We start from the raw sequence: 16,649 nt of genomic DNA on the forward strand, positions 1-16,649 counted from the left end.
AGTCCCTCTCTGGTCATTTGTATCCTGGAACTGTTGTCCCGGTTATTTTTCTGTCACTTTGCTAGTTGTTCCATGGTGTAAGGGTGAACTCAGCCTATCCTATTCTGTCACCTTCCCACAGCAAAGGTCTTTAGATCTAATCACAGCCTCTTGTTTGGAGTGAATCAATGACTCCTATGGGCAATAGGTCTGGTCTCATCAATGAATTAGTGAGTACAGAGCAGGGTGTGAAATCATGTTCTGGCCGTATTTTGAAAGATGGTTTCTGTTATATCACTACTTGGATGGGTTTATTAAATTATAGAGATAATTTTTATAGTTATTTCATAATAGCTCTTATAGTCATTTCATGAGTAGATGATACACAATTAGGTTACTTTTTTCCTAGAAGCCATCTGTCCTACCTGTCAAGGTTATAATTAACTTGCAGAGTGTTGCTAGAAATTTTCCAGAGAAGAACAGACTCTGTTTGGTTTTGAAATCTTTAACTGAGGTGAATAAAAATCTACATTTGTTTATTAGCTTTGATGTGAACATCTGCTCACTGTTGACACCCTCATTAAAATAAATAATAGACTCCCACTAAACCACAGTGGATTCTAGAGGATTTTAAAGAAAGTAACATAGCATGTCTCTAAGTTGCTTTCATTATTCTTGGGAAAGTACAGTGCTTCATATATTATTTAATGTAAGGTTTATTGAAATGTATTTATCATTTGATAAATTAAGACATTTGTATTCTCGAATTGATATGGAAAAAGAAAAAGGTGGATAGAAGCATGAATTATACTGTTAGGTTCAATTTTTTAGGTACTATTTTATAAAGTTTTTTTTTTTTTTCTCAGATTTTTTTTATTAATTAAAAAAATTAACTAACACAACATTAGAAATCAATCCATTCTACATATGCAATCAGTAATTCTTAATATCATCACATAGGTGTATGGTCATCATTTCTCAGTACATATGCATCGATTTAGAGAAAGAAATAGCACGACAACAGAAAAAGAAATAAAGTGATAACACAGAGAAAACACAAATAAAAATAAAAAGTACAAAAATATATAAGAGAAAGAAAAAAAACAAAAAAAAACTATAGATCAGATGCAGCTTCATTCAGCATTCCAACATAATTACATTACAATTAGGCAGTATTGTGCTGACCATTTTTTTTTAGACATCATACCATTCTACATATGCAATCAGTAATTCTTAACATCATCACATAGATGCATGATCATCGTTTCTTAGTACATTTGCATCGGTTTAGAAGAACTAGCAGTATAACAGAAAAAAATATAGAATGTTAATATAGAGAAAAAAATAAATAAAAGTAATAATAATAAGAACAAAACAAACAAAACAAAACAAAACAAGAACCTATAGCTCGGATGCAGCTTCGTTCAGTATTTTAACATGATTACTTTACAATTAGGTATTATTGTGCTGTCCATTTTTGAGTTTTTGTATCTAGTCCTATTGCACAGTCTGTATTCCATCATCTCCAATTACCCATTATCTTACCCTGTTTCTAACTCCTGCTGAACTCTGTTACCAATGACATATTCCAAGTTTATTCTCGAGTGTCGATTCACATCATTGGGACCATACAGTATTTGTCTTTTAGTTTTTGGCTAGACTCACTCAGCATAATGTTCTCTAGGTCCATCCATGTTATTACATGCTTCATAAGTTTATCCTGCCTTAAAGCTGCATAATATTCCATCGTATGTATATACCACAGTTTGTTTAGCCACTCGTCTGTTGATGGACATTTTGGCTGTTTCCATCTCTTTGCAATTGTAAATAACGCTGCTATAAACATTGGTGTGCAAATGTCTGTTTGAGTTTTTGCCTTTAATTCCTTTGAGTAGATTCCCAGCAATGGTATTGCTGGGTCGTATGGCAATTCTATATTCAGCTTTTTGAGGAACCGCCAAACTGCTTTCCACAGTGGTTGCACCATTTGACATTCCCACCAACAGTGGATAAGTGTGCCTCTTTCACCGCATCCTCCCCAGCACTTGTCATTTTCTGTTTTGTTGATAATGGCCATTCTGGTGGGTGTGAGATGATATCTCATTGTGGTTTTGATTTGCATTTCTCTAATGGCCAGGGACATTGAGCATCTCTTCATGTGTCTTTTGGCCATTTGTATTTCCTCCTCTGAGAGGTGTCTATTCAAGTCTTTTTCCCATTTTGTAATTGGGTTGGCTATCTTTTTGTTGTTGAGTTGAATAATCTCATTATAAATTCTGGATACTAGACCTTTATCTGATATGTCGTTTCCAAATATTGATTCCCATTGTGTAGGCTGTCTTTCTACTTTCTTGATGAAGTGCTTTGATGCACAGAAGTGTTTAATTTTGAGGAGTTCCCATTTATTTATTTCCTTCTTCAGTGCTCTTGCTTTAGGTGTAAGGTCCATAAAACCGCCTCCAATTGTAAGATTCATAAGATATCTCCCTACATTTTCCTCTAACTGTTCTATGGTCTTAGACGTAATGTTTAGATCTTTGATCCATTTTGAGTTAACTTTTGTGTAGGGTGTGAGAGATGGGTCTTCTTTCATTCTTTTGCATATGGATATCCAGTTCTCTAGGCACCATTTATTGAAGAGACTGCTCTGTCCCAGGTGAGTTGGCTTGACTGCCTTATCAAAGATCAAATGTCCATAGATGAGAGGGTCTATATCTGAGCACTCTATTCGATTCCATTGGTCGATATATCTATCTTTATGCCAATACCATGCTGTTTTGACCACTGTGGCTTCATAATATGCCTTAAAGTCAGGCAGTGCAAGACCTCCAGCTTCTTTTTTTTTTCCTCAAGATGTTTTTAGCAATTCGGGGCACCCTGCCCTTCCAGATAAATTTGCTTATTGGTTTTTCTATTTCTGAAAAATACGTTGTTGGGATTTTGATTGGTATTGCATTGAATCTGTAAATCAATTTAGGTAGGATTGACATCTTAACTATATTTAGTCTTCCAATCCATGAACACGGTATGCCCTTCCATCTGTTTAGGTCTTCTGTGATTTCTTTTAGCAGTTTTTTGTAGTTTTCTTTATATAGGTTTTTTGTCTCTTTAGTTAAATTTATTCCTAGGTATTTTATTCTTTTAGTTGCAATTGTAAATGGGATTCGTTTCTTGATTTCCCCCTCCGCTTGTTCATTGCTAGTGTATAGAAATGCTACAGATTTTTGAATGTTGATCTTGTAACCTGCTACTTTGCTGTACTCATTTATTAGCTCTAGTAGTTTTGTTGTGGATTTTTCCGGGTTTTCGACATATAGTATCATATCGTCTGCAAACAGTGATAGTTTTACTTCTTCCTTTCCAATTTTGATGCCTTGTATTTCTTTTTCTTGTCTAATTGCTCTGGCTAGAACCTCCAACACAATGTTGAATAATAGTGGTGATAGTGGACATCCTTGTCTTGTTCCTGATCTTAGGGGGAACGTTTTCAATTTTTCCCCATTAAGGATGATATTAGCTGTGGGTTTTTCATATATTCCCTCTATCATTTTAAGGAAGTTCCCTTGTATTCCTATCCTTTGAAGTGTTTTCAACAGGAAAGGATGTTGAATCTTGTCAAATGCCTTCTCTGCATCAATTGAGATGATCATGTGATTTTTCTGCTTTGATTTGTTGATATGGTGTATTACATTAATTGATTTTCTTATGTTGAACCATCCTTGCATACCTGGGATGAATCCTACTTGGTCATGATGAATAATTCTTTTAATGTGTTGTTGGATACGATTTGCTAGAATTTTATTGAGGATTTTTGCATCTATATTCATTAGAGAGATCGGCCTGTAGTTTTCTTTTCTTGTAATATCTTTGCCTGGTTTTGGTATGAGGGTAATGTTGGCGTCATAGAATGAATTAGGTAGTTTTCCCTCCACTTCGATTTTTTTGAAGAGTTTGAGGAGAGGTGGTACTAATTCTTTCTGGAATGTTTGATAGAATTCACATGTGAAGCCGTCTGGCCCTGGACTTTTCTTTTTAGGAAGCTTTTGAATGACTGATTCAATTTCTTTACTTGTGATTGGTTTGTTGAGGTCATCTATGTCTTCTTGAGTCAAAGTTGGTTGTTCATGTCTTTCCAGGAACCCGTCCATTTCATCTAAATTGTTGTATTTATTAGTGTAAAGTTGTTCATAGTATCCTGTTATTACCTCCTTTATTTCTGTGAGGTCAGTAGTTATGTCTCCTCTTCCATTTCTGATCTTATTTATTTGCATCCTCTCTCTTCTTCTTTTTGTCAATCTTGCTAAGGGCCCATCAATCTTATTGATTTTCTCATAGAACCAACTTCTGGCCTTATTGATTTTCTCTATTGTTTTCATGTTTTCAATTTCATTTATTTGTGCTCTAATCTTTGTTATTTCTTTCCTTTTGCTTGCTTTGGGGTTAGCTTGCTGTTCTTTCTCCAGTTCTTCCAAATGGATAGTTAATTCCTGAATTTTTGCCTTTTCTTCTTTTCTGATATAGGCATTTAGAGCAATAAATTTCCCTCTTAGCACTGCCTTTGCTGCGTCCCATAAGTTTTGATATGTTGTGTTTTCATTTTCATTCACCTCGAGGTATTTGCTAATTTCTCTAGCAATTTCTTCTTTGACCCACTCGTTGTTTAGGAGTGTGTTGTTGAGCCTCCACGTATTTGTGAATTTTCTGGCACTCTGCCTATTATTGATTTCCAACATCATTCCTTTATGGTCCGAGAAAGTGTTGTGTAAGATTTCAATCTTTTTAAATTTGTTAAGACTTGCTTTGTGACCCAGCATATGGTCTATCTTTGAGAATGATCCATGAGCACTTGAGAAAAAGGTGTATCCTGCTGTTGTGGGATGTAATGTCCTATAAATGTCTATTAAGTCTAGTTCATTTATAGTAATATTCAGATTCTCTATTTCTTTGTTGATCCTCTGTCTAGATGTTCTGTCCATTGATGAGAGTGGTGAGTTGAAGTCTCCAACTATTATGGTATATGAGTCTATTTCCCTTTTCAGTGTTTGCAGTGTATTCCTCAGGTATTTTGGGGCATTCTGGTTCGGTGCGTAAATATTTATGATTGTTATGTCTTCTTGTTTAATTGTTCCTTTTATTAGTATATAGTGTTCTTCTTTGTCTCTTTTAACTGTTTTACATTTGAAGTCTAATTTGTTGGATATTAGTATAGCCACTCCTGCTCTTTTCTGGTTTTTATTTGCATGAAATATCTTTTCCCAACCTTTCACTTTCAACCTATGTTTATCTTTGGGTCTAAGATGTGTTTCCTGTAGACAGCATATAGAAGGATCCTGTTTTTTAATCCATTCTGCCAATCTATGTCTTTTGATTGGGGAATTCAGTCCATTGACATTTAGTGTTATTACTGTTTGGATAATATTTTCCTCTAACATTTTGCCTTTTGTATTATATATATCATATCTGATTTTCCTTCTGTCTACACTCTTTTCCATATCTCTCTCTTCTGTATTTTTGTATCTGACTCTAGTGCTCCCTTTAGTATTTCTTGCAGAGCTGGTCTCTTGGTCACAAATTCTTTCAGTGACTTTTTGTCTGAGAATGTTTTAATTTCTCCCTCATTTTTGAAGGATAATTTTGCTGGATATAGGAGTCTTGGTTGGCAGTTTTTCTCTTTTAGTAATTTAAATATATCATCCCACTGTCTTCTAGCTTCCATGGTTTCTGCTGAGAAATCTACACATAGTCTTATTGGGTTTCCCTTGTATGTAATGGATTGTTTTTCTCTTGCTGCTTTCAAGATCCTCTCTTTCTCTTTGACCTCTGACATTCTAACTAGTAAGTGTCTTGGAGAACGCCTATTTGGGTCTAATCTCTTTGGGGTGCGCTGCACTTCTTGGATCTGTAATTTTAGGTCTTTCATAAGAGTTGGGAAATTTTCAGTGATAATTTCTTCCATTAGTTTTTCTCCTCCTTTTCCCTTCTCTTCTCCTTCTGGGACACCCACAACACGTATATTTGTGCGGTTCATATTGTCCTTGAGTTCCCTGATACCCTGTTCAAATTTTTCCATTCTTTTCCCTATAGTTTCTGTTTGTTTTTGGAATTCAGACGTTCCATCCTCCAAATCACTAATTCTATCTTCTGTCTCTTTAAATCTATCATTGTAGCTATCCATTATTTTTTCTATGTTTGCTACTTTATCCTTCACTTCCATAAGTTCTGCGATTTGTTTTTTCAGTTTTTTTATTTCTTCTTTATGTTCAGCCCATGTCCTCTTCATGTCCTCCCTCAATTTATCGATTTCATTTTTGAAGAGGTTTTCCATTTCTGTTCATATATTCAGCATTAGTTGTCTCAGCTCTTGTGTCTCATTTGAGCTATTGGTTTGTTCCTTTGACTGAACCATGTTCTCAATCTTTTGAGCATGGACAGTTATCTTCTGCTGCTGGCGTCTGGGCATTTATTCAGATTTCTCTGGGTGTTGGACCCAGCAAGGTTGTAAGATTTTTCTGTGAAATCTCTGGGATCTGTTTTTCTTATCTTGCCCAGTACGTGGTGCACGTGGCACACGTTTGTCTCAAGTGTTTGGAATGGGTCTCCCCCAGTCACCGATCTCCGTGGCCTGGGGATTTCAGATCCAATTCTCTCCGTTGGTTCAGGGGCCGCGCGTGGTGGTGGCGTTAGCTGCCGCGGCTTGAGGGGACCCTGTGGCTGGTTGCGGGCTGCAGCGGGCCTGGGGGATTCCCCACCGGACCAGGAAGCCTCCTGTGGGGGGGGGCTACCGTGGCTTGGATAGCCCTCCTATCCGAGACTCGTATCCGCGGACTCGAAGCAGAGACTCGAAGCCGCCCGCAAAAGAGGGGTGCCGCCTGCCTCGGCTTCGGAAACTTGCTTCTCCAATACTCTCAGCAGGCCCGGAAAGGAGGGAGGGAGTAGCTCGGACTACCGCAGCTGCCGCTGATCGGGAAATCGCGCGCCGCTCGGGGGTCTCACCGCAGCCGAGTCTCGCAGTCAGTCTAGCCAGCCCAGACTTTGGATAGCCCTCTGATCTGAGATTCGTAGCTGCGGACTCGAAGCCGAGACTCGAAGCCGCCCGCAAAAGAAGGGCGCCGCCTGCCTCGGCTTGGGAAACTTGCTTCTCCGATACTCTCAGCTGGCCCGGGAAGGAGGGAGGGATTAGCTCGGACCGCCGCAGCTGCGGCTGCTCGGCATATCGCGCGCTGCTCGGGGGTCTCGCCGCAGCCAAGAGTCGCAGTCAGGCTTGCCAGCCCAGACTTTGGATAGCCCTCTGATCCGAGACTCGTAGCTGCGGACTCGAAGCCGAGACTCGAAGCCGCCCGCAAAAGTGTGGCGCCGGCCGCCTTGGCTGGGAAGCTTGTCTCTCCGAGTCTCTCAGCCAGCCCGGGAAGGAGGGAGAGATTAGCTCGGACCGCCGCAGCTGCGGCCGCTCGGGGGTCTCGCCGCAGCCAAGTCTCGCAGTCAGACTTGCCAGCCCAGACTTTGGATAGCCCTCTGATCCGAGACTAATAGTCGCGGACTCGAAGCCGAGACTCGAAGCCGCCCGCAAAAGTGTGGCGCCGGCCGCCTTGGCTGGGAAGCTTGTCTCTCCGCGTCTCTCAGCCAGCCTGGGAAGGAGGGAGGGATTAGCTCGGACTGCCGCAGCTGCGGCTGCTCGGGAAATCGCCCGCCACTCAGGGATCTCACTCACCGCAGCCGAGTTTCGCAGTCAGACTAACCAGCCCAGACTGGGTTACGCTGTGTGTCCATTCCCTGCTGTAGCCCCGGGAGCTGTTCTGTACTGTTTCTGTTCACCTATTAGTTGATTTGGAGTCGGAGGAACTAAGACGCATGTACCTTACTAAGACGCCATCTTGGATCCGGCCTAAGATGGCCTCAGATTTTGAGCCTTGTGAGAGTAGGAGCTTTGTTGTGTTCACCTCGGTCTCTCCAATGCCTGAGACTTGGGGCGCGAGGATTCGGCAACTAGTGCCTTGTCGGGTGTTGACAGACCGAGACGTTCCCCAGAACGGTCTTAAGCCACGCTCCTTCCTCAACTCCGCCGCGGGTCTTCTCTTGCTTAGCCGCCTTCCTTTATAAAGTTTTTGTGCTATGGCTGTTTTTGGAAAAAAATTATTCCGTGTTTTGTTAATGATACTATCCCAAGATATCTTTGGTTTGCTTTTAAAAATGTTGTCAAGCTGTTATTGTTTTGAGTAATCCCAAATGCTTCCAGACTCTCTTTAGGACAATAGCCTTTAGCATTCATGTTTCACAATTATTATAATCAGCTTGGTGCTTGGAAAGCTAAATCTGCTTCACATTTGAATCACAAAAGTATTTGTGTCTGAGAATATTTGAAATTATGTCTGGATTTTAAAACTCCCTGTACTGTCATGTGATATAATTCTGTTTTAAAATACTAAATTTTGGTATTTTAGTTATGTTTTTACTTAATCTTTAACGAGATGCAAGCAATGTTAGGTTTCGAGGACTCTTAGGAGTGAGTGAGTTTGATGCTGAAACATTGCTAACCAGGGTTTCCCTTAAAAGTTTCTTTTGGAAGGCTGGAGATTTGAAGTGTATTTGTTTTTCTTTTCTTAATTTGCAATGTGCTATATTTTACCACTGCTTTTGAATTGAGTTGATACAAATGAGGGGTTGTTTCTGTCTTCAATTAATGGATTCAGGAAATAGGATTTACTGTTACGATTTATAGTGTGCAAGGCAAAATTGACTTCCATGTTTGGCTCAGCATTTCACAGTAGAGATCGAAAGAACTCAGGAAATGTATTTTAAAAAGACTTTCTGGCAGTAAATTGGTTTAATAAAGATTACCTCTACCCCACCTGAAGAGACTTTCCCATCAGTAGGGGATAAAATTAATATATAGAATGCAAAGCAGCAGAGAATGAGTTTGGCTCAAGAATATAATTTTAGTACTATGGATTAAAAGAAATTACCCATTTAAAATCTTCCTATGTGAGCACTTTAATATATTAAACCAGTTTTTGACAGCATGAGCACATCCAGGTGCTAAATCACCCATCTAATGTAGGAATAGGCTGCAGTAGGCCGTCGAGCCTGGAATTTCAGCTAACATTTAAAATCCTTTAGAAGCTGTGAAACCTCTTGGGCCTACTGGTCATGGGCCAGTCCATATTTCTAGGAGTAAAAAGATTTTCACAAGCTTTTAAAAAGCCTTGGACAGGAAGCTGTTACTCCTAAATATGATCAGATTTTCTCTGTGGTCTCACAGATGGCCAGAGGCTGGATAAAGTGTGTGCTGTGAATGGTATTGTAGTTAAAAGTCTTCCCATTTTGAAGAATTAATTTCAGAGATCACTCTTTATTAAGGGCATTTATTTTTAGCTGTGTTTATTAAAATTTTTAGTAGAAGTGTGTTTTTAATATAATTCTTTTTGTTGTTCTTGTTGAATTGACAGTGTATGCTGCTATAAGTAATTTTCACTGTTATTTTGACAGTATCAAGTTTAAAATGTAAAAAACCCTGTTTATTATTTTTTCAGGTATACATATGGGAAGCCAGTGAAAGGAGATGTAACACTTACATTTTTACCTTTATCCTTTTGGGGAGTGAAGAAAAATATTACAAAAACTTTTAAGGTAACTTATGCAGATTTTTATATTTTATCATGGGGAAAACTACAAGTATATTTTTTCTAGAAATAAGATTTTGGTACTGAATGAGCAAAAAATTGACAAATATAAGAAAATCAAGAATTTTCCAGTATGAACAAGTGGGGATTTACCCATTTATAATGATTAAAATGGAACCAGAAGCCACGTATTGTTGTGACTTAGAGTTTTATTTATCTGGAAAATTTGAATTGCTAAAATGAAAAATAAAATTGAACTTTTTAACAAAACAGATAAATGGATCTGCACACTTCTCCTTTAATGATGAAGAGATGAAAAAAGTAATGGATTTTTCAGCTGACCTTTCTGAACACATCCATCTGTCTTCCCCTGGGCCAGTCGAAATTGTAGCCACAGTGACAGAATCACTTACAGGTTTGTAGTCTTTGAAGTGAGGGTAAAGCTTCACTCCGCATGGGGCTGCTCTGTCACCTTATTACAACCAGCATCTTTATTAGGGAATGTAATGATGTTCTTAAATGCTGAAATTGTCATGACTATTAATTAGCTTACCTTGCAGTATGTTTCCATAATGAGGGGAGACATCATCTATAAAAAGGCTGTACTTCAACCACATATGATAGCTATTTGACATTTTTTTTTACCATTTCTAATCTTTCTTTTGCCTGAAAACTACATGAAAAGGCCAACATTTTCAGCTGGCCAAACATCTTTTCTTTTATCACTTGACCCTTCTGATTTTTCTTTCCCCTATATAAAGAGCAAAAGACTGTTCTGTCAGTGGCTTTAATCTTCTGGTGCATATGTCACTGAGGGGAGTATGGCAGTAATGGTGCTTAGGAGGGATCAATAGAGGGATCAGTATTTAAAAGAATATAAAGGAATTGCCAAAATGTATACGGGAATAAGGTTTATGTGCCCCAACATGTTAATCTTTTTGGACAGTAGCTCAGATGGCGAGATTTGGTGGATAAAAGCTGTTGGTGAAGTATTACTTTTGGTTGCTAAATGGTACAATTTCCAAAACAGGTATATCAAGAAATGCAAGTTCCAATGTATTTTTCAAGCAACATGATTACATCATTGAATTTTTTGATTATGCTACTGTCTTGAAACCATCTCTCAACTTCACAGCCACTGTAAGTTGGTATATTTATTGCTGGTATATTGCTGTAAGTCTAGCTTAATGAAATAGAATGGGAAGTAGTATTTCAAAGTTTTTTTCTAAAAGTTTAAGCCAAAGAGTAAGATTACTCACCCCCTTTAGATATGGAAAGCATGTAGAACTATTTTCAGATGACCTTGTCTAATTTTCTGAAAATGTAATCTCCAACAGCAACAAAAATATTTTCCTGAAAATTTACTCAATAAGCAATTTAAGTTAGATTTGGAGTACTACACTGAAGTTTTTATTAATTAGTTGAAAGAATTAGATGTTTGTCAATTAAAAAATTTCAATTTGATTTCTTTTTAACGTTTATTAAGAGAGTACATGTTAGAAAGGTTAGCGTGGGCATGCCCAAGGGAGGAACATGCCCAGTTTGATTTTTATTATGAATAAGTTTAGCTCTAGCAGATTACTCAAAGATGAATAATTTTATCTCTAGCAAAACATTTAAATTTTAATGCTGTAGCATTAAAAAAATTACTGACAAATCTATCCATTTTTTGAAGAGGATGTTGGATTGCTACCTTTTTATTGAGTGAGTTTTGATGATGCGAAAGGCATGGTGTTGGGTGAGGCTACAGAACCAAGAAGGATCCAGTCCTTACCATTAAGATTTTACAGTTTTTGTGATGGTGACAGGAAAATATACACATAACTATTATTCAAGGTAGAATAAGATTAATGTCACAAATAAATTTCTGTGAAGATTTAAAGGGTGGACAAACTTTCCATAAAGGATTAGATAGTAAATACTTTTAGCTTTGCGACCGCATGTTCTCTGCTGCAACTACTCAAGTCTGCTACTGTAGTACAAAAGCAGACACCAACACTACGTAAACAAATGAGAGTGACTGTATTCCAATAGAACTTTATTTGCAAAAGGGTTAGATTTGGCTGCTTGCCTGCCATAATTTGCTGACCTCTGATTTAAAGAAAGGTAGGTCACTTTTTGTTGAATGGAGCAAGAAAAATTTTAGATAGTTCCTGATTTCAATGATTTTATAATTCAGACAGTTTGAAAAGTTAAGTAAAAAACCCACAAGGCTGCAAATGGGAATTTCCAAATGAGTAGAGTGAAAGAATGGGTGTTCAGAGGGGGAGGGTTGGCTTTGGGGTAAGGATGGGGCTTTTTAAGGGATGCTTTATGGAAGAGAAAGATTTAAGCTATCTGTTAAAAATTCAGTAGCATTTTAAATGTGTGACGATGGAAGGTGGGGAGCAAGATGAGTTGAGACAAAAGGCAAGAGTTATCTATGGTTGGCAAATTCAGGTTCAGGGTATACTCAGGGGCTGTGACTGAACCAGATACACTGAACTGAAGTGTATCTGTGAGTGATCAGAGATAAAACAGGAGGTGAAACTAAGGGAGGTGTTGAGGATCTTAAATGAACTTATGAACCAGGGAGGGGTATGATAAATGCAGTGTTGGAGGAAGATTGATCAGGGCTGTGTGAAGGCGAGTGGCAGCAGTCCAGGTGTGAGGCGTTCAGCAACCTTGAGGTGGAGGCTGTGGGAGTAGAGACAGAAGTCTGTGACTTGGTCGTTAGATTTGGAAGGTGGGACGAGGGAGGGAAAAATGGAGATGTTAAGTCTGGCAGAATAGTGGGGTTAACAAAAATAGGAAAGGCAGAAATGAGGCATTTGGTTTTACAAGTGCTAAGCAGAAATTCCTGCAGAGAACTGCAGGTGTTGCTCCTGAGTTCCAGAGCAAGTTGAGGGTGGGAATTTTGGATTTGGGATGCAGTCACAGAGATAGCAAGACACAGGAGTGCTGAGCCCTTTGAGGAAGAAGAAGAACAGAAGACTGATAATCTGGCCTTGCCAAATGTCCACATTAGGGAGAAGGAAGAGGAACCAGAGAGGACACTGAGAAGATGCAGAAAGAGGGTAGAAAGTGAAGGAGGTTGTTCTGGAGCCATAGAAAGCAAGGGAAGCCAGAATATCAAGAAGGGAGTAGTTGGTTGTGTAGGTGCCTCCTGGAGGCCAAGAGAATGCCAAAGAGACTGTTGAATCTGGAAGACAGAGTGTTACTAACAATTTCTGAGAGTTCAGTTTCATGGGAATGTACAGATAGAAACTGAATTCAGTTAAACTTAAATTCTGTGCTTTTCTTGTTAACTTTTTCGAATGCTGTGTTTTGACAACTAGGTAAAGATAGGCCGCTCTGATGGCAATCAACTGACTCTTGAAGAAAGAAGAAATAATGTAGTTGTAACAGTGATACAGAAAAACTATACCAACTACTGGAGAACAGGAAACAGTCAAAATCAGGAAATGGAACATATCCAGATCATAAATTATACTGTCCCGCAGAATGGAATCTTTAACATTGAATTCCCAATCCTGAATGATTCCACTGAGCTCCAACTGAAGGTACCATCTGTTTCTCATCATTATATTACTGCCCAACAACATTACAGTAGTAATCCGTGGTAGGCATTCAACCTCATGGAGGTCAGAGTGTAAAGGAAATGAACATTTTTCTCTTTAATTTAATGATGGTGGCTGAGGGTTAGACAGTTCCTTGTAAGTACATTTTGAAGAGCACAATAAAGTACAGCAATGTGAAGAAGTAATGGAGACGCTCCCCAACCACCTACCTAGGTTGATTTTCAATCATTTGAAGTTTTATACTGGTGGGAGCTGAACTGAAAGAGGGATACATTTTCTTACACTTACATACCTTTGCTGAGTTCTCTTTGCAAGAGTGTCTTATCTGAGAATTTCCAGCCATTCTGGCTGCCTTCCTTTTGGTTATTCGGTCCTGCACAGGTCAGGGTCCTGCCAGAGCAGGGTGCTTCAGAGGTGTGACTTCTGTTTTCACTCTGTCGGTGGATCATGGGGTGGTGTGATATCTTATTTGTAAATGAGCTGTGTGTTATGAAGTGAGGGAAAGGAGTCCTCCTTCATTCTTTCTTCTCACAGTGTTTCTGAAATAAGTTAGGCCTATGCATTTTTTGTTTAGGTTATGGTGGTAAAGACCCTCTTGTGTTTTAAAATTTTCAGTTTCTTTATGGCTAGTATAAGGTATAATTTGATGAAGATCCCTTGTCTGGTGAATGTGTTTTTTCTGAATGAAAAAAACTAAATTTGGTTTTCAACAATTGTGCAGTAGCTAGCATCTTTTCTCAAGGTGCATTTTAAAGATGCAAATTAATACTTCCCTTTTCTTCTATTAAAGGCCTATTTTCTTGACAGTGTAAGTAACATGGCAGTTCATGGTATGTTTGTGTCTCCTAGTAAGACATACATCAAGCTAAAGACAAAAAATGAAAATATAAAGGTAATGTTTACAACTCATTTGATAATTACAATCTAATTGGACTCTTGTCATTTATATGTGTATATTAATTAAGATGATTTTCCTAGGTGGGATCACCTTTTGAGTTGGTGGTTACTGGCAACAAGCAGTTGAAGGAGTTAAGCTATATGGTAATCTCTTACAGAATCTAAATTTATGATCTAGTATAGAATCATCTCAAATGGTATTTACATTATGTCAAGACTAAATTTACTAACTTTTAAAATTCAGTGTCACTCCTTTTTAGTCTGTCATTTTTATATTGCAACAAAATGTTTTTTCTCTTTTCTTTCTTCACCTGTATTTGTGTTTCCAATTTTAAATGGATAATTATATCTTACATTGCTTAAAAATTTAAATTTTTTACTAGATAAGCAACATACATTCATTGTAGAAAAATTATAAAATATAAGAGAAACAAAAAAGAAAATGAAAAGTTGCTGTATATAGCCTTGTTATTTTGCTAATCCATCTCTTCCCCTGGTGCCTGGTATGCCTGCCAATCAAAAACAAATTGCTGGCTGTGAAGCTACTGTTGCCCCAATTAATATGAACTTAATCTTATCCTTTTCTGTTTCCCAGTTTTTATAATTTGTGTTTGTCAGGAAGTTTTCTTGTATTAAAAAGACTTTTGAAACTGGCTTAAGTCAAAGATTTTTGTGTGGCTTAAGTTAATGATGAATATAGCTGCAGCTGAGGTTCTTACTGGCTTTAGCATAAAATTAAACTATCTACTATTTTTTTCAGGTAGTATCCAAAGGACAGTTGGTGGCTGTAGGCAAACAAAATTCAGCAACCTTTTCTTTAACACCGGAAAATTCATGGGCCCCAAAAGCCTGTATAATTGTGTATTATGTTGAAGATGATGGGGAAATTATCAATGATGTTCTAAAAATTCCAGTCCAGCTTGTTTTTAACAATGAGGTAAGATTTAAGGTAATGATGTTTAGAAGACTTCACGTTAGTGACTTTGTGACATTTAGAAAAGTATCATTAAATCAGATTGGGTAGAAATTTATATTATTCATTTTTAGAATTGTGGTTCAACCTCTCTGTCTAGTCACTACATATTTATTCCATATGTTATTTTTCATATATGGATTTATTTGGTACTGTGGGTCTTAATTGATTTTAAGACTTGAACCCAAATCCATGAAGCCATTTGAGGATTTCTCAAATGGTTGAGTCAATATTGCTTTGATATGGAGCTCCAGTGGCAATATAGAATTTACATGGTACTAATTTGGGGTGAAAATGAAATGAAATTTCAGGGGTGTGGGGAGGGAGGCCATCTGCGATTGCATCTATTCTATGAGCTTGGAAATTAACCAAGGACATATTTTCACCAAGCTTGCTTACCTTGTATGTGAAGATCTGGTCTCCAGATGTACCAGTAATTTTTTAGTCTAACATGCCTGACTTGTATAGGAGACCCCCAGGGGTCCCAACTCTGAAAAGAAGCCTGATTGCTTTTGACTTCAGATTTCTTTTTCCTTAATATATTAAAATTTTGAGAATTAGTAGTAGTCATCATGCATGGTTGACAACTGTTAATTCTACTTGTCAAAATATAATACAAATTTTATCTTTTGTGTTATGAAAATAAATTTTCTTTAAAGATACACTATATTTTGTTTGTGTCGAGCACAAGTTTTGACTTCCAATGATTCAATTAATTGCCTGACAAAGGTGAATTTTAAAGTAGGAGTCAGGCTTAAACTTGGAGGCACACACCTCTGAAAGTGAGAGCAAGTTCTAAAACTAATTACAGATACAGTGTAAAAGATCATTGGTTTTGAAGCAGCATGGTATGCAAACAGTATACTTCCAAGAAATTTCTTAGCTATAGGAGATAGGAAATTAGTTTGGTTATATTTGCAAAGATATATCTTTCTCTAATTTTTATATGATAACAATGATCACATGTACTCACAAAGAAACTAATATCTGGAAATAGAATATATTTAAACAAGAGAGAATTAGTGAATCTTTGTGGATGTTCTACAATGGTTGTGGACTAAATGAATGACATAGAGAAGGGACAAAAGATGTAGGTTTAGAAGTCATCCACAGAGAAATGCTAGCTGTGAAACCACAGAGTCTCGGAGGTACCGAATGTAGAGTGAGAAGTTCAAGGTCTGAGATAGTCTTGAATATGCACATCACCCCCCCACACCTCTCCCCAGGCCTTGCCCAGCCCCATGTAGGGTTTAGATGGACAAGATGATTGATGCTCTTTAAGAAGTACCAGTAAGATCATGCTGCAATGAATATAAAGATAGAGGCAGTTCAGGCCACGAGAGACACAGAGCCTGGGGCTCGATCAGTGTTCAGCATGATTTCCCCTTCCTCGGAAAGACTGTCAGCTCAGGTAGTTCTGAAGTCTCACTTGTACTCACTTCTAAGTTCAGGTCACCAGCATGTAGGCATCTGCAGTTCTTTCCTTTCCCCTTCCTCCTCTTGGACATTGGCCTTCCCTGGGTCTGCCAGACACGGCCGTCTTCTGCTTAGCATTGGCTGGGGATGGGGGTGGGGGTGAGGAATGGATAAAGGGAAGAAGAAATAAATATTTCTTTGTCTTTT

The 16,649-nt window shown here is 38.1% G+C and overlaps 1 protein-coding gene across 1 annotated transcript in view; it reads left to right on the forward strand.

The window, feature by feature from the left end:
- Positions 1 to 16,649, forward strand: part of CD109 (CD109 molecule) — a 202,442-nt gene that overhangs the window by 107,953 nt on the left and 77,840 nt on the right. The window contains exons 8-14 of the mRNA XM_077162244.1: positions 9,507 to 9,603; positions 9,870 to 10,011; positions 10,627 to 10,736; positions 12,914 to 13,138; positions 13,947 to 14,048; positions 14,135 to 14,197; positions 14,814 to 14,990. Of these exons, the coding sequence (XP_077018359.1) occupies positions 9,507 to 9,603; positions 9,870 to 10,011; positions 10,627 to 10,736; positions 12,914 to 13,138; positions 13,947 to 14,048; positions 14,135 to 14,197; positions 14,814 to 14,990 (916 nt within the window). The remainder of the gene's footprint in view (positions 1 to 9,506; positions 9,604 to 9,869; positions 10,012 to 10,626; positions 10,737 to 12,913; positions 13,139 to 13,946; positions 14,049 to 14,134; positions 14,198 to 14,813; positions 14,991 to 16,649) is intronic.

This window comes from Tamandua tetradactyla, chromosome 5 (genome assembly GCF_023851605.1).
Source record: "Tamandua tetradactyla isolate mTamTet1 chromosome 5, mTamTet1.pri, whole genome shotgun sequence".
Taxonomy (NCBI): domain Eukaryota; kingdom Metazoa; phylum Chordata; class Mammalia; order Pilosa; family Myrmecophagidae; genus Tamandua; species Tamandua tetradactyla.